Here is a 24,149-nt window from a genome sequence, read left to right on the forward strand (position 1 = left end):
TTTGCGGTGCAGAGGAGTGGGTTCCCCCGTGTGAATACCGCATTACACGCATTTGATGACGTTCTTATTTGCAGGAATTTCAAGTGGGCTATAATCAAGCTATCACGTATAGCTAGGAGTTAATTGTTTTTGCGTGCCTCTACGTTGCTGTGGCAAAAGCGATGCGAGCTCGAGCTTCACAGGGGTTATGTGTCTTAGCGCGGTTAAGAAGTATATACTACGATGAATAAAGCAGTATAACGAAACCTACGATGTCAACCTGAGAGACACTTATCGGCAATACTAACTGGCGCTAATGGGCATCAGATATAATCTTAACTGGTAATAACACTTTTGTACTACTGCGGTCCAGAAGAAACTGTTCTTTAACTACGTAGTTTCCGACAAATCTGTAGAGCTTTCCTTTGCAACGGTATAGTCACGTTGAAGGTTGTCAGTTAGTCATTACTTCTCCGTAGTAATAACACTAATAAAGAGAAAGAGCAAGCACTATTATGCACAGAATTTTAAAAATTGCCAGCAATATTAACGACTTAAAAACACTGCATATGAAATAATGAGAACACATTATTTACCAATGCTGATCGTCACTAATAAATTTACCTGAAATCGAAAGGAATGGTAATTGACTCGCCCGAAAATGTTTTCGCATTTACCACAAGTAGGTCCTTTATGCGCACCCAGCACGTTTTACTGCTTAAACTGCTTTTTGGTTGTTAAGGAGGCTGTTTTCTACATCAGCAGAAAGCAAAAGAGCCAAAATAGCACATAATCAACAAAAAGGACAATTCTTTGATAAGTTTCTTCAAAAACCTTAAAATAGATATCAACCCAACTTATCCGTAAAAACACGTTTGATCAAATCGCGAATGCATCATCAGGAGATAACTGTTGACGCGCCTCACTGACCACACCTCGGTGCACTGATTTGCTTACGATGCTCATGACGTGAACACTGGAAATATTGTATCGAATGCGATTGAGGCGACGAAGCAGCAAAATATCTTCAACATCGTGAAAGCTACATAGGGACTCGTACCACTGTGCGCTCATCAGACGGACGGCGTTTCTTTGGCTTGGCAGGTCAAAGGTTTGCGTGTTGGCGTTGCAGCACATATTTTTCGCAGGTAAGACGTTCTTCTCCAAGTTGATTGGGCCGACTGGAAAAGTTCTTTATGCTCATCGGCAGCGCACAATTCCTCTTGAAGTGCTCGCGGAAGGTTGACATTTTTTGCTAGCAACTCGGGGTCCGCACCCATGCAGTTTCGGCCGCTATGAAAGCAGCGACTCTGTTTCAACGGCGCCGGCAAATACCGCGCATCTAAAATTTGGTATGTCGTTAGCACGACCTATATTTCTTAGTACAACTTGAAACGCTCTGACCACCTGTTACCGCGCTACGGTCGTCGCTCTACAGTAGTTACGCATTCTGTTCTGAGCATATCTGACTGAAGCGGAAGCATTACCCCCTCATTGCCTCCCTCCTTCCTTAGATATCGCAATATGATCCGCCTTCGTCAGTTCTGCACATAACGGCCAGTTGCACGGGCGGATAGCGGATTTCGTGCGGTTGCTTCTGAAGCGTTCCCCTAGAATGACTATTTAGTCACTCGTTACATTAAGATTGTCAACTGCGGACACATAAGTGTCAGTTTTTTATTGCATTACTATTACCTTTATAATGGAAGGATATACGCTCATCAGGGATTCCAGTACACGCCCCTTTTTGAGCCTGGTCCGTCGCAATAACGGGTTGGCTGTTGCCACACGCGACTCTGTTTTGTATTAACCACTCCGCACAGTCCAAACCTCGATATGTTACGTATCCAATTCGTTAGCTTATGCTACAAGTACAGGCACACAGCTGAGTGAGCGACCATACGTTCATTGCGCACCACAGTGTCTAGGTGAATTGTGACTGCGTTAAGAAATTGATTCCGTTAAATGAGATGCCGAGAACATTGTAATGTAAGAAGTCTAAAATATCGATTGGTAATTTGTCCTCCCTTCACTTACTTGTACAAAAAGCCAGCCAAGGTAAAGGTTGGTGCCGAAGGCAGCTTTGAAAGACAAGAATCTTTTGTGCGTTGGCAGTATTTTTTAAACAGCAGGGGCTTAGGAGAGTCCATAACTGCGTGTGCTAAAAAAGACGTCAGTGTGAGGACTTGATATAGGCTTGAAAAACCGTACGCCTTTTACTGCCCTACTTTAAAATATTGCTTACGCATACCAGGAACTTATATTTCACGTAAACCTGCTCTTTCAGATACTCTGAACTGCCTACGATGCTTTCGTGTCTGCTGTTCATCAGTGTGGCGTGCGTCACCAGTACCAGCGCCAAAACACCGTATCCAACACCACCACACATTGTCTTCATCCTCGCGGACGATCTGGTAAGTGACTTCAGCAAGACAAACAATCGTGTTATGGATGCAGTGCCTCAGACAAAGTTTTATTTAAAACAAAGTGTTTCTGACGTCCCTAATCTGAGGTTCCAATTGCATCTAATTAAATTGCCCAAATCGGTTCGTGCTGAGGTGAGGAAGGAGCGAATCAACATCTCTAACTTCCCGATAAATTAAAAGCATTTATTTCACAAACGGGTTGTTTAGAGGAGGTAAACGGTTCGCTCATCATCCTAGCAGTGTCTGCGTCGTCTCGTGATCACGGGCGTAGGTGGGCCAGGTCCTGGGCTTCGGGGAGGCTGCAGGCCGGAGGAGCGACGTCATCATAGTAGCGGCATTAGTCGGAAGCAGGCCCAAAGCTCTCATGTCGCTGTAGGCGGGGGGCTGTCGGTTGACTAAACGCCCTAAACGGCTAGAAGGAGCAGCTTAACTATCATTCCGTTAACCCCATTTCGGGGCTTGAACGCCTCCGATGCAACTAGACTGCTGTCTTGTAACCCGCAGTTTTTCTTCAGACCTTCAATGCAGTACAATACTGCGGTCATTCCGTTCGCGCTAACGTTTTCACCCAGCTGTACCATTGGGTTCTAGAGGGCCTGTGGCCTGTGGTGGCCTGTGGTGTGAGAGGTCTGTGGTTCTAGAGGGGGGGGGGTCTCCTGCCTAAAGGTCGCTGGCCCAATAGTCTGCAGCTGAACCGCCTTTCTGAATTTCGCTGTTCGCCCGTCCTTGAATAAGCCTTTTGGCGCCGTCAAGTCGTCGACGATCTTGGAAATGTCTCAATTCTCCGGAATTTCCTATCGTTGCCAGTTCCGCTGTCTTAATTCTCAGAACAACGAAGTCTGGTACCGGCGTGTAGTTTAAGCGATGTTGGGCTCTCGGTAGCGCTTCATCGCGTGGCGAGGATGAGTCGTCGTTTTGGAGGGGGCAAGCAGTATATAGGCCAGCTTTTCGTGGGCGCATGTCATATACTGAATATTTTATTCCACCGCATGCTTTCCTGTAAAACATTCTCCATATTCATGCGCAGCTTATCTCAGCCATGCAATATCTTTAGCGGTGACCCAAGTTTATCTTGGTCACCGCTTGGATGACTTGTGAACGATGTGATGTGAACGACTGCTGGACTTCATCAGGTTTTTGTCCTGCCGCATTACACAAACCTGTTTACAGCGCTGTTTGGTCAAATTGGCATTGCCTAAATAAAATTCTCAGCAGTGTCCGAAAATACATATATTTGGCAACTTTTCTCGTACCAAGCAGTCAGATATCGTATTTATTTATTTATTGTACCCTCAAGGCCAAAGGCATTAGAGGGGAGTGGGTTAATTAGGATACACAACAATGAATATAATACAGTGAAAACAAGTAGTACAAAATAAAATTCCCCCTGAATAAAACAAACGACATTCACAAAGCGTAAATAACATAAAGTATCAATTTGCCCAGATCACTGCCATGCCTGGCTTGGTACTGAGGTAACTGTTTGGCAGCTGATTCGACCAGTCCCTCTTCGTTTTATTACCCGTTGATTGCGTGTAAAGAGTAAAAAATAGTAATCTCTAGTTTATGCTGAAATATTCATCGGAATTCATATTATCAGATGATCGGAACTTCGCTCTATGAGCGGCCTTTCTTTATGGCCGTGCCGAGTCCTACCACTACTCTGCTTTTTGAATCAAATCCCTACGCAGCTCGTTCCCGAATTAGATATTGCGCATGCTACCTTCCTTGCGGCTTCTTGTTCCCAACAATAAAAAGTCGTAAGAGAAAATTCTCCCGGCCATATTAAAAATAGGCGTTGCCGGTTTGACTTCAGATTTGATTGTGGGTATGGTGGTGTTCATCAAGCTTTCTCCCTCCAATCAGTTTGAGGCAGGAAGCGTCCGTCTGCTTTCATGCTAGCGTGCTTGCCGCGACCGCTGCCTAACGGCTTGAGTATCTGCTGGAAAGTAAATCTCGTTTTCGATATCATGTGACAATTAATCAACTCGCTCATCCTGTTGCGTTGCCAGAGTCTCTGAAGAGCTGTCAGTATAGGTGCGCCTAAATATGCAATTACTTGTGTTTGTGGGCGTGTACACTACCAAGTGAGGACGAGTGTGCATGAGCACCTTCCAGCTGGCGAACCGAACACGTGCTTTACGTCCCTACACTATTTGTAGGCACACTCGGCACGTAGCATTGAAATCTCATTTAGAGCGAATACAGTCGAGCTACTAGGCGCTAATTAAAAGGGCTAATAGTGTAGATATCTACATCGGCACTCCCACCTCAGAAATCGCAGCAAATTTAAATATTTTCAAAATAAATTTGGCGAATGAAGTATTATAAGCCAATCCTCTCATTAGGGCATACTGTGCAAGGTAATACCGCAAGTTTTCACCGCAATATTTTCCTGACAGGATATTTTACTCATAAAAACTGCACCATAAAGGGTTTCCATTCGGTCAGTACCATGCGTAAGTAAGTACCGGGGGAAATCCTACATGTTTTTATGAACGTCATCGGTTTTGCTCGGACGAGATTAAGGTGGCGATTGCGAGGTTCAGTTCAGTTGAGTCGTTCAGTCGTGTCCGACTCTTCGTGACCCTATGGACCATGTCACGCCACGCCTTCCGGTCTCTCACTATCTTCCTAACATCACATAACTTCATCTGCAGTGCCTCGAGGATGCCATCTAACCATCGCGTTCGCTGCCTACCCCTTCTCCGGCGACCCTCAACCTTTCCCAACATCCAATTTTTCTCCAGCGACTCCTCTATTCTCATCAGATGACCACAGTAGCTGAGCTTTAACTTTAGAATTTGACCCTCCATTGAGCAGTCAGGGTTTATGGTCGACAATATCGACTGATTTGATCTTCTGGCAGTCCAAGGAACTCTCAAGAGTCTTCGCCAGCACCACAATTCAAACGCGTCAATTCTTCGACGGTCAGCCTTTTTCACAGTCCAACTCTCGCATCCATACATCACAACTGGAAAGACCATAGCACGAGTTATACGGATCTTGGTTGGCAGACGAATGTTTCTGCTCTTTACTAGGAGGTCAAGGCTAACCATTGCTCTTTCCCAGAAGCAGGCGTCTCCTAATTTCATGGCTGCAGTCTCCTTCCGAGGTAATCTTGGAGCCCAAGAAGAGAACATCTGTCACAGCTTCCACTTCTTGTCCATTGATGCTCCAGGACTTGATAGGGCAAGACGCCATGATCTTTGTCTTTTTAATGTTCAGTGTAAGCCCAAACTTCTCAGTCTCTTCTTGTACGTGCATCAGAAGTCTCTTAAATTCCACTTCACTTTCTGACATTAAAGTGGTATCATCCGCGTATCTAAGGTTGTTGATACGTTTTCCAGCAATCTTCACTCCAGCTGAAGACTCGTCCAGACCGGCCTTCCTCATGATGCACTCTGCATATAGGTTAAATAGGCAGGGCGACAGTATGCAGCCTTGCCTCACTCCTTTCTCGATCGGAAACCGATCAGTAAGACCATGCCCAGTTCTTACTGTCGCCTCTTGCCCTTCATACAGGTTCCTGAGGAGACAGATGAGGTGAATTGGAACTCCCATCTCTTGGAGAGCTTGCCACAATCTGCTGTGATCTACGCAGTCAAACGCTTTCGCATAATCAATAAAGCAGAAGTAGATGGATTGCTGGAACTCTCTTGCTTTTTCCATGATCCAGCGAAGGTTGGCAATTTGGTCTCTAGTTCCTCTGTACTTGCGAAACCCAGCTTGCACGTCCGGAAGCTCACTGCTGCAGCCTACCCTGGAAGATTTTGAACATCACCTTGCTAGCATGCGAAATAAGCGCGATCGTGTGGTAGTTGGAAAAATCTTGGGCACTGCCTTTCTTTGGAATGGGGATGTAAACTGACCTCCTCCAATCCTGTGGCCACTGCAGTGTTGCCCAAATCTTCTGACATAATGTAGGCAGAATGTTAACAGCATCATGGTTGAGGTTTTGAAGCAACTCAGCTAGAATGCCACCAATTATGTTGGGTTTGCACATTCGGGTCCTTCTTGTAAAGTTCTTCTGTGTATTCCTGCCACCTCTTTATCTCTGAGGCTTCAGTGAGGTCTTTGCCACGTTCGTCCTTTATCACACCCAGCTTAGCACAGACGCTTTGATATCTTTGATTGTCTTATACAGAGCTCTTGTGTTCCTTAATTGGCTGTTGTCCTCAACTGCTTGGCACTGTATGTTCAGAAAGGCATTCTTATCTCTCCTTGCTATTTTCTGAAAATCCGTATTGAGAACCTTGTATCTTTCTCTTTCCCCCATACCTTTTGCCATCGTCCTTTCCTCAGCTATTTGCAAAGCCTCTTCAGATAACCAGTTTGCTTTCTTGCATTTCGTTTGCTTTGGAACTACCTTAGTAGCAACTTCTTGTATTATATCACGAACACCAGTCCACATCTCTTCGGGCTCTGTCTTCTAGATATAATTCTTGAAATCGATTCCTCACTTCTACAGCATATTCTAATAGAATTTGATCCAGATCATACCTGAAAGGCCTCCTAGTTTTCTGTGTTTTCATCAATCAAAGCTTAATTTTGGCAACAAGAAGCTGATGATCGGTGCCACAATCGGCCCCAGGCGTTGTTTTTACTGCTTGTATAGCGCTTCTCCATCTCTGCCGGCAAATAATATAATCGACCCGATTCCTGTACAGACCGTCCGGTGAAGTCCATGTGTACAGGCGCCTCTTGTGCTGTTGAAAATGAGTATTCGCGATGGTCAGGTTGTTTTCTTGACAAAACTCTACTAGCCTCTGCCCAGCTTCATTTGGCTCGTCAAGACTGAACTTGCCTATAATTCCGGATATTTGTTCACTCCCGACCTTAGCATTCCAATCTCCTGTGAGAAAAACGTCTGATGATGGAATGCGGTCTAAAAGGCATTGTAGGTCCGCATAAAATCTCTCAACGTCAGCTTCTTCAGCAGTAGTGGTCGGTGCATAGACTTGGATAACTTTTATGTTGAAAGGGTGACCTTGGATCCGAAGTGAAATAATTCGGTCGTTTTTGGGGTTGTACCCTAGCACTGCTTTGCCCTTCTGTTTACTTTGAGAGCGACCCCATTCCTTCTCTGAGATTCGTGCCCACAATAAGACATAATGGTCGCCGGAATTAAATTATCCCATTCTGGTCCACTTGAGCTCGCTGATACCCAAGGTATCAATGTTCAATTTGTCCATTTCTCGCTTGACGACATCCAGTTTACCTTGCGTCATAGATCTTACATTCCATGTTGCTATGTGATACATTGTTCGTTATTCTATGACGTTGGGGAGAACTTTTGAAACATGAATTTTAATTCTCCAAACTGCACTCACTATGAACACTGTTCGGAGAGAGTCTCCAACTGCAACGGACGATAGCGATGGAGCGTCTCCAAACGAAGAGAGAAGTTACGCGAGCCGAACTGAACCGACTCAACGAGGAGCTTGAGCGAATAACGACGGCGGATGACTTCGGCCCGCAGCAACGAGACCTCCTCGCGGAAATATCAGATGAGTTGGACATTGTTTCGAGAGATTTGAAACAGTTAGATGCCTTGATTGAGCCGCATGTTCGTGACGAAGGCCTCGCGGAAGAATACAAAGGCGTTCGTAAGTGTCAAGCTCTCATGGCACGAATGCAGACAAAGCTTCGGCGTTGCAGTGAAACGAATTCTCCTTGCAACATGGCACTTTCCGCAACATATCTCCTTGCAACATGGCACTTTCCTGTCGCTTCCCGACACATCCACAACTGGGCGTCCTTTTGGCTTTAGCCCAGGCGCTTCTGTCGTCCTGGAGCTACTAGGAATCGCCCTTTGTCAAAACTCTCTGATGTGACCTGTATCTTGGGTGGCTCTACACAGCAGAGCTCACGACTTCATCGAGTTTCGCAAGCCCCTCCGCCACGACAAGGCAGTGATCCATGAAGGGGGATTGCGAGGTTACAGCTTGCCTTTCGATCTTATATTTCTTGTCTTTGTGTGCCGTGGTTCCGGGGCAGAAGCTAGCGATAGATTTGTTTCAATAGCAGGCTAGTGACCACAGGCCAAATCATAGAATTTCTCTGTAGTGATGTCAAAGCCCAGCACATCCCCTCTGAGAGAAGAAAACCGTCATTCTTTCTGATGCAAACTCATAAAGAGCCACTCCGTTTGGTCCTGTGATTTTGCATAACCGCAGCTTTCTGCTTCCAGCTTCAGCGACAGCTACAGACCTGACTTTGCGTTGCCCTAATGGCCGGCTCGAGCGTTCAACCGCACCTAATCGCAAGGGGGGCTTTTAATAGGCGACGTTTGCGTTTGCTGCCAGCTTCGTTATGCGTGTTTCTATAATGCCATGATTTTAACAAATGTAAAAACTACAGCGGTGAAGTTACCTGACAATGGTCTGTCCTGGGATTCAACTCGAACGTTTTCGCGGTTCACACTGCGGCTGAGTGCCAACTAGTTTAAAAAAAGAACGGCAGTCTTGAAACTAACCGTGAATATGATAAATTCTGTCATTCGACGCACCTGAGAAGCTCTTCAGGTCACATTGGGCCGGCGTCTGTGCTAGCGGAGTGGTATTCTCAACGATGACGAGAATATCATTGAGAGCATGCATGAGAATCTCCCCCTTCGAATGCTCTTGAAGCTTTTGCAATGCGCCGGTGCAAAACTCTTGCGTGCTTGGCAAGAAAACTTGATTTGTTTATGCATCCTAATCCTAAAATTGACGTGTGTCCACAACTGTTTCTTCCACGCCTGTCATGATCACGATTGAGATAGGATTAGGGAGAACAAGGCTGTCGGCGGCGCCGGTGTGCACTAAAATCTTTCCGCATTATCAAAGAGCGCTTAAACTCATCAATCAAGCTTGGGATACTGCGACGTTCCTCCTTTCCTCCTTCATAGTAGATAGCATGAGTTCCAGTTCTGAATCAGGCGAGGAGATGGCTTGCAAGGAGAACAATCAAACCAAACAGTGGCAGCGTTTTGTGCATGCGATAGCATCTCTCTAATTTCCCAATGTCGAAAAGCAGGCAATTTTATTATCACCCTGAAGTAAGCGGTCTTGTTTAACAGCGAAATTTATCACATATACTGTGGAAAATATTTATTGACTAGTAATTGTATCTCCTTTAGGCAAATGATCTGGCTGCTGTTCACCCAAAGTCTAAAAGCAAAATACTCAATTTATTTTTTTCAGGGTTGGGCCGATACCAGCCTTCATGGGTCGGCGCAGATCCCCACGCCCAACCTGGATGCTCTGGCCAGCACGGGTGTGCTTTTAAACAACTACTACGTTCAACCACTTTGCTCACCTTCGAGAGCAGCCTTGATGACGGGACTATATCCAGCACACAACGGTGAGTTTTGAAGTCTTCGTAAAACCTTCAGGCTATTTGGCAACAGTTTACTATAAACATTTTTTAAACTGTGTAAAAACGCAAAAAATGAAGGTGCTGCACAAGGGACACTCCTAGTGTTCCTTGTATTTTTTTTCGTGCGTGATTTTAAACCCCTGAGGAAATGCTTAGAGCACGTCGTTCAAGAACTTCATAATGATGATCAGTGCCGCCAGCGCGAATGCAAACCTTTGTTTTCACAGCGCAAGTACTCTTCTAATTTTCGATTAATTTAGGGCGCTTCGGATAACCTGTTTTGTTAACAGTAAAAATGCACTGTCGGATATTTTGTGACTTCGTTGCTCCTCCGGAAGCAAAATGTTCCTTCATAGCGAAGTAAATCACAACGTATATTTAAAACATCTAGGCACATTAAAATATTGCAGGACACGTGAAACTTCACCTAGTCGGGGCGTTACTAGGCGAATTTTAAAAACATCATTTTGGTTATTGCGACAGCCGAAAGTGTGAAGGGGAAAAATGCGAAGAACATCGTGAGCGTGTACTCCGTGCACTATGCATGATGTCTTTGATTTAATTTGGTGTAGGGGTTTTATAAAGTAGTTTTTTTCTAATGTTTTCTTCAGGCTATATAAAAATAAATCTGTCATCAATAGAGGAAATTCAACGTCCCGACATTTCATTATGCCTTTCTAGGTTTCGCTGATAAGTAGTCTCCTTCATACACGTTTTTATATTAAGGTACACAAATTAAGAATGGAAGGCACAATACCTGCACATACAGATGGGCTGTTAAAGTATGTCAGTCAATGGCAACAGACTCGTAACCCTAATAAAACTCTAACCATGCCACATGATGTCGCAATTTTGAATCAAGCCACTGGAATCGCCATTGAGCTATATCTAAACAAACTTCTCTAGATATGTCTCCACTTGGTATGCCAGGAGAAAGTTTACTCGTGAAAACGAATACTGGTAAGGGGCAACTCATGTGCGAGCAAGGGTTTTAGGCTCGTTTTTCCTCTCTGAAGGAAGTGGATGAATGTTTTTAAAAACACCGGCAATTATTACGAAACTTTTGTTTTCAACCAAACGACAGAAACAAAGGCGTAGGGATTGCATCTGCACATTTTAAACCGATTGTAGTTTAGATTAATATAATATTGCAAACAATGTGACTAGTTACGAAGTCAGTACGGTCTGTGAAGACCATTCAAAATGCCTGGAATCAGAGATTGTGTCATTAAATTCGGTTACCTCGCTATTTTCTGCAGGCATACGTATGCCGCTGATGGGCGCACAGGTAGCTGGTCTGCCGCTGCAGTTCAAGATTTTGCCTGAGCATCTGAAGGACCTCGGCTATGAGACACACATGGTGGGAAAGGTAATGTTGACTACAAAACTGCCAAAACAATTATGATGAATGCAAGAATAACATTTATTTAGCGGGCTCACAAAAGAACTTACTGCCCTTTCGTTTATTTTTGACCACCTTGCTGTTTATTTCAGGCGAAATGCTATGATGTGCGACCATATTGGTGTAGCCACCCATCCACTCGGAACTGAACATTAAGCCTCAGAGTAGGACAAGGTGTCGTGTTAGTTGGTGCTGGCCCTTGGTTAACAATGCTTAAACACACGGATAGAGCAAAGAACACAGAAGGTTCTCGACTACTTTGTCCAAGGAGGTGGGTTTTTCCCGGGCGCATAGACCACTTTTCGATGGAGGCAAAAGGCAGGGCATCTGTGTGCTGCCCGATGTCGCCTCACGTTAAAGAAGCCAGGTGGCCGGAATTTTCTGATTTCTCACCAACGCAATCTTTCTAATCTGAGTCGCTCTGGGATGTTAAACTTCATAAAACCCATACTACACTTTGCAATGTCAGTTTAATTCTACTTTATCTCATGAAAACGTGAACAATGCGAGTGTCAACCTTTTTTGATTGTCTGTGTCTATGTTGAAATATAAAATAAAAAGCCGGGAGTACATTTCATGCTCGCTAGGGTACGATCGAGTATTTGTTTGTTTACTTTAAAATAAAGTGAGGTCGGATTATGTTAGAGAAACATTTCACTCAAGCGTGAGTTCCCTACAAAATACGAAACTTGCTCATTCGTGCTCTTTTTGGTTTCTGAAAATAGTGGCACCTGGGTCACTCCAGCCTCAATTACACGCCAACGTACAGGGGTTTCGACACTTTCTTCGGGTTCTACAACGGACCAATTGACTATTACCATGGAATCATGGAGCAGGTTAGTAGAATGATGTGGCTTGCTTGGTTAAAAAAAAAATTTGAACCGAGCTGTCGCACAGAAACGTTGTCTGCAGATCACGTATCTAATCGCAGAGTCAGCACTGTTCATTTAAAATATCATTATTTAAAAAAAGAATAGGCCAGCAGTGCTTTAGAGAAAAGAAACCTCTCATTAAGCTTTCATCTTCGGCTAGTCAGTGTGTTTGCAAGGAATGTGCTCATTTATCAGCGCTTGGCAGATGTTAGTATCTAGTAAAGTAGTAGCTCTAGCATTGTTATCGCCGACAATCATTCCTGATTTCCTGAAAATATCATTTGGCGAGTATATGAATTTCCTTACTAGCAAGTATGCTTGTAACCCATGAAAATGTATGCATCTAAGGTATTTTGCAATGAAATCATGGACACCGTTCTACATATTCAGCTTATATAATCGAACCGTTGCTGTCTTCGTGTTAGTGGAAGTCATCTTTCTAAAGAAAAATACTACGTGGAGAGAAAGTACAAATTAGAAGTTATAATCTGTACAGGTTCCATAATGTGTACTCCGGACGTTTTTTTTTTTTATTCAGTAGGTTGAAATATATTACGTGCTTACCAAAGCACCTATTTAGCAAAAATAGACGTCTTAAATTGCGTTTACAAACAAACGTCATGGTGCTTTGGTGCTAAGTGTATGGCATGGGTATTTTATTATGGCATTTTATTACTAGCACTAAAATGTTTATTTCCGGCTGGTAATTATGGTCGACCTATAGATTTCGTTAAAAAATACAATCTCTAGTTACGTTCCTTATTCATCAACATGTTTACTTTCCCACTTCGCCTTTACCTTCCCGGTGTAACGATCTCGGCAGCGAAGGGTGAAGCCTGTGAACGTGCGTTGCTGAACGCTGGAGAGATTCATTTAAAAACGTATTTTTGAAGTGGTGACCAACGTGTTGGTGGTGCTAGCCGTGAACATTAACTCAAAGTGAGTTAAAGTGTAAACTGGAAAATAACGTAGTCACGAAGCACGAAATTCTCACCTGTCAGCCTGTAGTTAAAACGACTGTACCTTAGCCAAATAGTTCGGCTATATTAAAGGGCACATTTCTATTAAAACCAGCTGTTCTTTGCAACTTTTAAGGGACAAAAACTAAATGCCATACTTGTAGCAATCACTCTGAGCCAGTCGTCTCTCTATAGCAGTATTTACTTTCATAAACTACCAATTGCAGTTATACTTGTTAGGCAGTTCTGCGAATGTGGAGTTACGGCAATGAAGCAATTAGGTAACGTCCGCATACTGAGGCTATGAGGTATCTCAAATTGAATTTGCTGCAGTGAGACAAGTTCTTACTTTGGTGGAATATGTGGATATTGAAACTCTTTGCCGGTATAAACGGTCTGCTTGCGATTTACGAAATTTACGCATTGCCACTGCTTGATTCCTTGGTGAAGTGACTGCTCTTGGTTGGTGGTGGGTGTGTGGTAGTAGGCATGTACCCGGTCACATCTTAGTCAAGATGCCAAAGAACGTTGCAGTCCTTTTTGCAGAATATTCCCGTTTCAATTTTATTCATTGGTAGTACTGGTTTTCTTCCACTAAAAATAAAACATATTCCCCTCTCTGGTACATAGCATGGAGTGTAATCTCCTCACGCACGGAAAAGTTGCTGACCTCGTCTGACCTGTTCCGACTGCAGGAAGGCCACATAGGACTGGATTTCTGGAATGGTACTCGTGCGCTTCCACTGGAAGAACGTATTTATGCAACCACGCGATTCCAAGATCATGCAAATTACATCATCGCCAATCGGAACGCTTCGAAGGTAACAGCTTGTTCTTCGCTAGAGTCAACGAGGGCTGCAATCTATCGCCAAAGCCAATCATGCGCCTTGAAAAGCTGTCACTCTCATGCATTACGATGAACACCGGCTACGTTAAGTTCATCTGATAGATATGCCATCTAGACGACCGCGGGCGAGGTAGCGAGCGCAGTGCCGGGCGAATCCACTTGGCGGTGAGCAAAACAGAAGTTGCGTTAGGATGCACCAATGCGGCGCGCTGGCACCGAGGAACCCTAAATCAGCATGACGTACAAGTTACAGATAAAGAAGGCGTGCCATACAAGCTACCGAGAGCCCCCCCCCCCCTCCCCCCCCTACGGGACGCGAGACGAGCAGGCTGCCGAGAAGCTTACGAATTGCAGAAGCTTGCCAATATCGATGTGGCAGCAGCCTCTGCCGTTGCATCCGATGACATACACTCATGAAACTTGGCTTAATAATAGCCGAAGCTCTACATTTCTATCCTTAATTTTGTGTATGTTCCCGCTGATGGCATTATAAAGTAATGTAAATGGTAGTGATCTGCAAATAAAACAACTTCGCAAACTATTTTCTCTTTGCTACTGTTCAGGTTAGTATAAGGGTGCAGTTAGCTTAGGTTCATTCAAGAGATCTCCAAGCAATGAAATGCTGAGTCTCAGATGTGGTGCAGGCTTTTCATGGGTATTCGCATTGATAATTTCCCGCCGAGTAATTTGACCACCAGGTGGCCGGTTCTGTTCCCAACCGCTATTACCATACGTGGCAGAATCAAAAAGTTTAGCTGTATCGTGAATAAAAATAATATTACTAATATTATTAATAATACTATTATTAATAATACTATTATTAATAATACTATTATTAATAATACTTGGCAAATTATAGTTCTCTTTCAAACACTGCGCCGGTATCGGGCCTCTTTAACTCTGCTTTCTGTAACTGGATGCAGCCTCTATTCCTGTACTTGGCTCACCAAGCAGTCCACAGTGCGTATGAGCCGGAGTTCCTGCAAGCTCCAGGGGAAAACACGAAGAAATTTCCTTTCCTTGGAGACGCCAGCAGGAAAAGTTTGGCAGGTAAGCTCGAGAGGCCGCTGCGATTATTAGTAGCCACCAAAACAGAATAGAACTTACGTGTTCTGTTTGTGATGTTTATTAATGAATACGGGAAATGGAACACTAGTTGAAATGGAGACGTGCACAAGAATTCTGCTATCATCTAAAAGACGTAAATTTCCACTTTAATTTACAATTAGGCTTTATCATTTTTGTTCCTCGAAGCTAAGTTCGAAAGTTGACGACGTTAAGTTGGCGTTCAGCCATCGGAGATAAGAAACTAGCTTATATCGTTAAAAATGACATTACACGAGATTTGAGTAGTTTTCAGACACAATTTTTTACGCGTTATCAGGTTGTCTTTTGCTTTAGAATTGGCTAAGGACGCGTAATACTCGTAAGACCACTGCGCGTTCCCACACTTTGTTTTGATTTGTCGAAGTGCAGGATTCTTGAACACATGGCGATGTCTCAAAGCTGCGTGTAAAGTGTCGCAGCTATAAGGTCATGCTTCGTGTCACCCAGTGTATGGGTTCACGCATGATGGTTGAAAGGCGGAATAGAAAATTAGGGCTGAGTAATAGATGCTTCCCTGCGAGCGCACTCTCCGCATGTCTAACAAATGCTAACCACATGAAAGGAGTGCACTGGTACTCTTTAGAGCCTGGCGGTGTCGACAATTCATCAAAGCGACCACGGTGAATGTCAGAATCTCGTTACTCTCCTAATGTGAGCTCTAACGCCACGCTCAATCAACACGCCTTTGTTGAAATGCGGACACTGTTTGGGTGCATAAAAAGGTGCTAATTACCACTATTCGGGTCGTGGATGCATGGTGTCTTCGAAGGCGGTCCATTTACTTCCTTAGTGAAGAGACATCAACTTTCCCGGTTTATGTGCACCCGTGGCTAAGTCTAGGCGGTCGTGTGTGAGGTGACCTTAACGGTGCTGGTGTTGGTGGTGGTGGCGGTGCCGGAAGGCCCAGGAAAAGCCCAGTAGAAAACGCTCTCAAAGCTTTCACAGTAGCGTTCTCTGGCAGTTTTATATTTCTGCCGAGTCATGCGCTATAGGCTCGCATCCCACATGAGCGATGCTGTCAACGCATCCGTGGTTTATTTCGATGACCGGAGCCGGCCATTCACAATGAAGACCCCAGTTTGCTTATTTGCGTTTTGAAATCGTTAATGAATGAGTCCTAGTCCCAGAACGAGACTCAAATCTTCTTATCCCGTAACATGGCTGCGCTTTGCAATTGTAAAATTGTAATTGTTAAACACTTTCAAGTTTGTTTTGAACGTTCATTCTTACGTTGGAGTTGGAATTTGCATACATACAGCGAATATGTCTTCCTGTCGTCTACGGCTACCCATCCTATTCCTTTATTCACGGTGAAAAAAAAAAACAATGAAACTAGGAGGAGACAAGTACACTTGCCTTTGTCGGTGTCTTCTTTGCAGCAGTGGACAGCTTTTTTCAAAGGATGCGGTATTGATTTGCGCGACCGCGGTAAGTGTCATTCCGCGGCAGCAATAGTTGTTGAAGGGCAATTCTTACAAATTGCGCCTTAGTCAATGTTACCCAATGATACTGTTTGAGTCGCTACACCTGTGGAGTGGTCGCCGTCTAGACTGAGAGCTTTTGACAGAAAGCATATTTGTCACTCTTGAAATAAGTGACGTCTGAGCTCATCGTTCTGAAATGGCTCTTTGGCATTTAGATTTTTATTTTCTTTCGCAAAATTGTATGCATGTTCATTTTTCTGTATACATATAATACGTCGTTCTATAACAAATAGCTCAACAGATTGGTTGTGCCTGAAGTTTGGAAAAAAGCGAATATACCTATCAAAACGTGGTTGGTTGCAAGGTATGTACTAAAGTTACGAGTATTATATTTTTGATAACCTCAAATTGTAGTCAGCCAAACCACTAGGCGGACTTGCCTAAATGGCTAAAGCAAATTAACCCATCCTCACAATATGGCGAGGAAGAAATCTGTATGCAGTCACAATGCCCTGCGTGTGGCCTTAACAGATTAAGAGAAAGTTTTTGGCAGAGATTTACCTTACGCATTCGTGTAGGCAGCACAGAAACAGTGTAATAGAGCTATAAAGAAAAACGGTGAAAGATATCTACAGCTGCATTCTTAACACCGAATAATAAAAGTTTGAAAGAAAAGGTTGTGTAGTACAGTTCTTTTTTTTTTTTTTGAAGTTTGCTGATGACGCTGCCATGCCAACCAAGTAGAACGATAAAATAGAAGTGTGGGTCTAAAGTCATATGTAGATTGGTACTACAATATCCAAATGTTATACAGAACAGGAAAGTTTGCGAAGGGTATGGAGAGGCGCTGCAATTGTTAAAGGAATACGATGCTTAGGAAATGCAGCGACCGCATTTTGTGACCACGAAATGGAGCTAAAGTTTAAGATAGTGTAGAGCGTATTCTACAGGTAATCTGTTCTTTATGAGATAACAGTATTCGAGAAGAGGCACATAAAAATTGGTCGGAGACGTTAGTTAAAACGCCTCAATGTGATTTTCGATCATTGTAACAAGGGAAGGATAAAGAATGGTTGCTGTAACGCTACAAAAGGAGTATCACCGCAGAGGAGGCAGCAGAACGAACGCCATTTACTGATATTTAATCGTAATTGTGCAGACATAATAAGGGGGAAGGTCTAATCTGACGGTCATAGCATGAATTGTTACAGGTTTCACCGCGTAATCTGTGCACCTTAATTGATAACATAATTGCACACACATGTAACACTTCCATGTTTCCAACCTACTCTGTCCTCTTTTTTTTTGCGCGGAAAGGCGGATTCTAATATATTTCTATCTGCAGGAATGGTGGATGCATTGGACCAGTCAGGAGAGCTCGTTGAAGAATTAGAGAAGGCTGGCATTTTGGAGGACACGATTCTGGTATTCAGTACAGACAACGGTGGTCACCCGTACACTCGCTCTGACCCTAACCGGGGCTTCAACTGGCCGCTGCGTGGAATTAAGGGCACTGTCTGGGAAGGCGGCATTCGAGGAACAGCCTTTATTTGGAGCCCTCGTCTTGAACTCAGCAGCAGGGTTTCGACCCAGTTGATGCACATTTCTGACTGGCTTCCAACGCTTTACTCCGCTGCAGGTAAGGAATCTTTGTGTGCTGAGAGGCATAAATCTGGGTTATGTGGGAATGACATTTTTATGTTAAATGCTTTTCTCTCCCCTTAGACGGTACAAGCGGTCGAATAGAGCGTAAAATAGCGTTATTTTAGTTTTATCGATACACATATGACTGTTAAAGGATGCTACAGACTGCACATAGAGGAACAACTGTCGAAAACTAAAAGTGGCCGGTAGGGTATGTTGAAATTGAAAACAAACTGGGTGCAGCTGTTGCAAAAAAAAGCAAGGTTTGCATGAAAAGACTCGTTAGACACGGCTGGACGCTTGGCTTCGAGCTGTATTGTATTGAAACAGAATTTACGCACGAAACATCGGAATCAAAGCGCAGCGATTGCAGCTTTGCAAATTACACGTGAGTGAATAAAAAAGAAACAATATATTTCGCATCTACGCAGTGCATAGGATTCCAGATTGATAATCATCTGGATCACTAGGGCAGTCACTGCCCCACATTGGTAATAACAAGCGTTGAGGTGCCGGCTAGTTGGTAATACATTTTGGAATAACAGCGCGAAGGACGAGGACCGTGCTCAGCTCCGTGTAAGCTGTCAATGCTCAGTCGCGTCAGTCATCCTGTGACCGAGCCAACTGATGCTTGCAAAACTAAACATCAGAACAGATTTGTTGAATGTACTGAGGAACTAGTTTACGAGCTTCCTCTGTCATGTGGAAAAGTTTATGTAGGGCAAACGGGGCGATGCCTTAATGATAGAATTAGAGAACATAAAAAGGATGTCGAAAATTCCAAGGACCGTAACCTGCCTCTTCACTGCCTCACATGCACTAAGCAACGTAAAACAGAATGTAAACCCCTTTTCGATAAATGCAAATCTTACCAGAAAAATAAAGACCGCACCACAAGAGAAATTATTGAAGCCGAAAGAATTTTGGAGCTTGGGGACCGATGCATTAGCACTCCTTCCCTTGCGTTACCGGACAAAGAGCTTGCGTTCCTGGCAATGCGTAAAAAGACATAATTGGCTTTGGTTTCGGCATGCGCATTGCATCTGTTTTATCTTTTTTTCTATCGCGCATCAACTCATGTATATATGCTTGCTAACTTCTGGAATTAAATCAGTTGTCAGTCAGCCTCTGTTTGTGTCCTTCTATCTTCGTCCTCGTCCTTCACGCTGTTATTCCAAAAAAAAAACCACATTGGTATGCGCGTGCAAGATAGGAATTGTCTTGGAGTAATGTCTGAGCGCGATACCATAACACACCTTATCCGGTATTATACTCCTTCTCGCTGATGTGTGTGTGTGAACAAATTGGTCGAATGAATTTTACGACGAAATCATGCGACTTGACCAAAGAGGAAGTTATGCAGTTGTGACGACCGTGATTGTGGCTTAAGTTGCAGTTGATAATTGTATTCAGTTGATTAATGATGTATACATAAAGCTCCACATGTCAGATGTAAACGGAGCCCGAGTCAATGATGCCTATAATGTGTGCCTAGAAAAGTGCGAAATACTCTTTGGTAGAGTAGGCGACCACAAAACTGTCTAAAGGCAGAATATCGGGCACTGCACTGTACGTGCGCTGAACAGCAGAGGCTAAGCAGCAGCAGGCCGATTACCCTTTACGCTTCAAAGCTATCGCAGTCTCAAACTGTAAGCTTATAAACTGTCCCCTACGTTTTTATGTAACCTTATACACATTTTTACGGGCACCATCACGTCATAAAAGCGGTGGAATCTTCTCTAGCGCACATGTTAATTGTGTATGCGAGGTGCGATCTGAATAACGTGGTGTTTGGGCTATAACCGAATAGTTCAGTTTACTTTATGGGGTTTCATGTCCCATAGGTATTAAAGCTAGGAGACACAATATGTGAGATCTTTGGAAGTTTCGGACGTGTTTGGTTCTTTAATGTGCACTGACACCGCACAACACACGGGCGCCTTGCTTTTTTTCCTCCATCGAAATGCTGCCGCCACGGCCCAGATTCCATCCTGCATCCTTGGGCAGAGTAGTCGAGCTCGTTAACCACTGCACCGCAGTGGCGGGGATTAGAATCTAGTAGTATAAAAATATAGACCATCACAAATGCTAATGCATTAAATGATGTCATGTTACAATGGTCTAAAATGATTCAAGCAGGCAGAAAACGCGTTTAGAGCTGGTCTGGGCATGGTGACTGCGAAACTTAACCCGTTCCTTGAAATCTGTTTCACCGAGTATTCGAATCTTAACGCAAAACATTCGTGAACAAAACAAATTGGCAGTGACTTAGCTCAGCTATGCCAGGATATACGAAGCGAAAGGTAAGTTCACCTGGCTGAGTTTGTTGTGGTCAACTATGTTTGCATAGACGCATAGAACTCTTGCATAGACTACAACTAGGCGGCTATGCTCCGTCTATTACGCTCGTTTCACTCATCAGTGGCGTTTTCTCTCAGTAGTGTGCTTCTAAATTTCAGTTCCACTTTTCTAGACTGGCTGCGCTATTTGCATCAGTGATTTTGATAAAGCGATGAAGCACTTTTTTTTTTTTGTTTCGACGCCAGAGTTGTACGGGTGGAAACAATAACCCATAAAGTCGAGCTAGTCAAATATAAAACTTTTTTGTAATCACACTCAGTTTTTTGCTTTGCCCACTCTTCACTTTCAAACATTGAAGCATCACTACTGGAATAGTTTAACATGCCAAAGAAAATAAAGCAAGTAGATATAATCATAGGACAAAAGCAATAAAAGAAAAAGGTTTTCTTTGGTTTGCTGGGTTTAACGTCTCGAAGCGACTCGGGCTATGAGAGACGCCGTAGTGTAGGACTCGGGAAACTTCGACCACATAGTGTTTTTTATTGTGCGCTGACATCGCACAGCACACGGCTGCCTTGCTTTTCGCCTCCATCGAATGGTGGCAGCTGAGGACTGGATTCGATCACGCATGCTTGGGCACAGTAGTCGAGCGCCCTAACCACTGTGTCACCGCGGTGGAGCAGAAGAAAAAAGCGGAAATAGACTTCCCACCTTTCCGTTATGTTGAGATACAACTCGGTAACAGACCGGTAAATCTCTGCCAAAGGCGGCACTTCCCACCGTTAGGGTCGGCTTATAATTCTGCAGTATGAACATTCAAATCTATAGCATCGCATCTCATACGGTAGCTACATGCGTGTCATGTGACTCACTGCGAAGTCTGGGAATGATGGGTAACTAAATGATTTGCATGAAATTTTTCAGATTCAGAATTTAGTTTTAGTTTTACATGGTTATACATTTATATATCGAAATATTTAACGCACGAGCTACATATTGTTTTACAGCCTAAGAAGCTATGCTTTCAAATGCTGCAAATTTCTCTATGAGCGGATTCTTTGTGCAATGCAGCATCCCTACGTGTTTGGGATGAAACTATGTCCCGACATCAGGGATTCGTACTGTGCATGTGGCAATATATTTCCCTTGTTCTTTTCATCTTCCTGGAAGGGACGATTTTTCGATATGGTCGTGATGTTTGCGGTGTGCAGTGGCGCTTAGGAAATAACCGAGAAGAGCGTTATACAATCAACGATAGAAGAAAAACAAAGAAGGTAAGTTGTCAGAAAAAGGACCGCGAACTGGTTAGGACGGCTTCTCCTATTCTTTCCGGTTCAAGTTTAGTTTTAAGATGGCGGAAGAAATTCGGGTTCGATTCGCTTCTGGTTCTTGGCGAACATTCGGCCTTAGTTTCGGTTCGGTTCCGGTTCGATACTCTCATCAGAGCACGCCTGAAAAGATTTTATGCACTCATGCCACGTATTGTCCCCTAAGTCCCATCACTCCCTTGAAGCCCTGACGCATGGAGAATAAATTTATTTTCGGTAATAACATGCAAATAGATTCTTACCGAAGAGCCCATGACTTAATAAATGAGCTTTCAGAGATTTTCGGATCTGCCGAGGCACGGATGCTACCAAACTTCCCGAGTGTCCACATTTGGCACAACAGTGCTGTCTTTCAGGAATAGAACACCCATACAGGCACATTACATATAGAAAAAGGATATGGACCAACATCTGTTTCACACTCAATTTTATTTTGCAGGCGGTAATGTGCAGAACCTTGGTCGACTGGACGGCATCGACATGTGGCAGTCGCTCTCCACCGGTGGTCCTTCTCCACGCACAGAGGTGCTACTGGAATTCAATAATGAGACCGACCGTGCTGCGCTTCGCTACCTCAATCACAAGATTGTCTTGGGCATCTACTCTAATGAAGTTAGCGAGCGCTATGAGGTTTGATATATTTCTCCATTCCCGGTTTCACTAACCAAACCAAAGATAAAAAGTCGAGCTCGCTCGAAAGTTCGACCTAAAAAAATTGATGATGGCTTGTTAAGGGGCTATAGAGAGAACATCGCTCACACCAAAAACAATCACTACGGGCAGAGACCTTACCGTAGCCCGTTTCTTCCACCAATGAGAAAAAAGAGAAACCGAAATACATGCAGAGTGGCTGGAAGGTGATAGAACACCCTATGGTAGCGATTGATGGGAATACTTTGTCTTATTACCGCAGCGGTAATAGAAGCCCTTCTTACTGCAACATTGTGAAAAGAGAACAAGCGCAACCACACTAGACATTGATAGTGAGGAGCAGCTGAGGTCAGCTAAGAATCGCCAGTCATGCAGCCATACTGTACAAAAGCGTGAGAAATGATTCTCATTATATCTGGTAACTGGTGTGACGGCGCCTAATCTCGAGCCCTGGTGAAGCTTCCTTCGAGACTAAAAGCGTACAGCGTAACTTGAACCTATCCTAGGCTCTAGCGTTTTAGCGGTGGTTGGCCGCTCTTTGGCATAACACTAGGGTGCCTAAGCATTGTACAAAATGCACCGGCATACAACAGTGCCTCCTAAGTTTATTTTCACTCGGCCACGAATAAAGGCCCTCCACCAGGGATGCATGTTTACATTCCTTAAGCATATATTACGTTTGTCTTCGGACGCAAAATCATCGAAGACGACGAAGGCGTGGCTGGTCACCTTGTTATATATTACAATATTTTGTTCTATAAATGGTTCAAACAGGCGACTTGCTAATGCAGCCAAGCTAATCAGGTTTCACAATTTTTTAAACACGTTAACATAGAAGAACCTAAAGTTTGAGCTTTGCAAAAGATTAAAAACAGCGATGTCTTTTCGAGAGAGCAGGAAGAGATGCGATGAAGAATGATTACAGACCAAACATTGAGTATAGAGTAGGAAGCTTTGAAGGAAGTTATGCTTCGACGTATATAAATCACAAGTCGTTATGAACGAGCCGGGCACACTAATTCCTCAGGCAGTAAGAACCTGCTTCTGGGTTATCTCCCCTTTCTTGCTTTTGTATAATGAGGTCATCATGGAGACGTTTGAGTAATCTGGCTTAAGAAGGGAAAGCTACTTCGGTATTACGGAATAGGAAGACAAAGAAACAGTCTGTGGCGTGCGTTAGCCACCATAGCGAGAACAATAGCGCTAACTCTAAGCCGACCCTTTTTTAAAACCACCACTTTGCCATCAGTGCTATTCTTTCAAAACTGGCGGGCCACCCAATTTATATTTGGTGGAGCTTGCGGGCTGTCCGTCTTCATCCTGCCTATGTAAATGTGGCGTCTTGGTTGTACCGCGATCGGCAACTGATTCCTGGACCTCGTCGCAAGGCTATGCTCCAGCCTACCATAACCAACGCACTCTCGCCATTTATCACGATACACAGAACTATCTGGTGAAAGAATTGTGGTCTATCCGGTTATCTGATTGCGGTCTGTCGCACATATGTAGGCCCACCCACAACCGTAACGATATTTTTTCAAGTGTATGTGCTAAATGCTGTACTTAAGTGTTCACAACGTACTCTTTTGTGCCTGTTGGCGAAAAGCTTAAAATATATTCAGGAAATTCTGACTCTGTGTTAGAAATTGATATAAACGAAATGGGCGTATTCTGTATTCTTCTGCGTATTGAAGGTAGAACGGGACTGTGACTCGTGACTTAATTGCAAAGCTTTAGCTGCCACTTCATTTTCCTGATTTATGACGCACTCCTGTAATAAACAATCTCGGCTCTCTTCATGGATGATTCCACACGTGGTCAGTGACATCAAGCATAAAAAGGCACTA

The 24,149-nt window shown here is 43.8% G+C and overlaps 1 protein-coding gene across 3 annotated transcripts in view; it reads left to right on the top strand.

Annotated features, from left to right (window-relative positions):
• Positions 1-977: 977 nt before the first annotated feature.
• The window catches only part of LOC146195799 (arylsulfatase B-like), a 67,916-nt gene continuing 44,744 nt past the window's right edge, over positions 978-24,149 (top strand). Inside the window, exons 1-8 of one of the 3 annotated variants that reach the window (XM_084597926.1) lie at positions 978-1,127; positions 2,267-2,393; positions 9,593-9,752; positions 11,027-11,136; positions 11,895-12,005; positions 13,696-13,821; positions 14,771-14,897; positions 17,724-18,017. In XM_084597926.1, coding sequence (XP_084454052.1) covers positions 2,286-2,393; positions 9,593-9,752; positions 11,027-11,136; positions 11,895-12,005; positions 13,696-13,821; positions 14,771-14,897; positions 17,724-18,017 — 1,036 coding nt within the window. In that variant the 5' untranslated portion in view covers positions 978-1,127; positions 2,267-2,285. Of the gene's footprint in view, positions 1,128-1,242; positions 1,332-2,266; positions 2,394-9,592; positions 9,753-11,026; positions 11,137-11,894; positions 12,006-13,695; positions 13,822-14,770; positions 14,898-17,723; positions 18,018-24,149 lie in introns of those variants that run through there. The other 2 variants (XM_084597923.1, XM_084597925.1) reach the window with 2 other exon arrangements.

Source organism: Amblyomma maculatum, chromosome 3 (assembly GCF_055883805.1).
Source record: "Amblyomma maculatum isolate TAMU_Amacu chromosome 3, ASM5588380v1, whole genome shotgun sequence".
Taxonomy (NCBI): Eukaryota; Metazoa; Arthropoda; class Arachnida; order Ixodida; family Ixodidae; genus Amblyomma; species Amblyomma maculatum.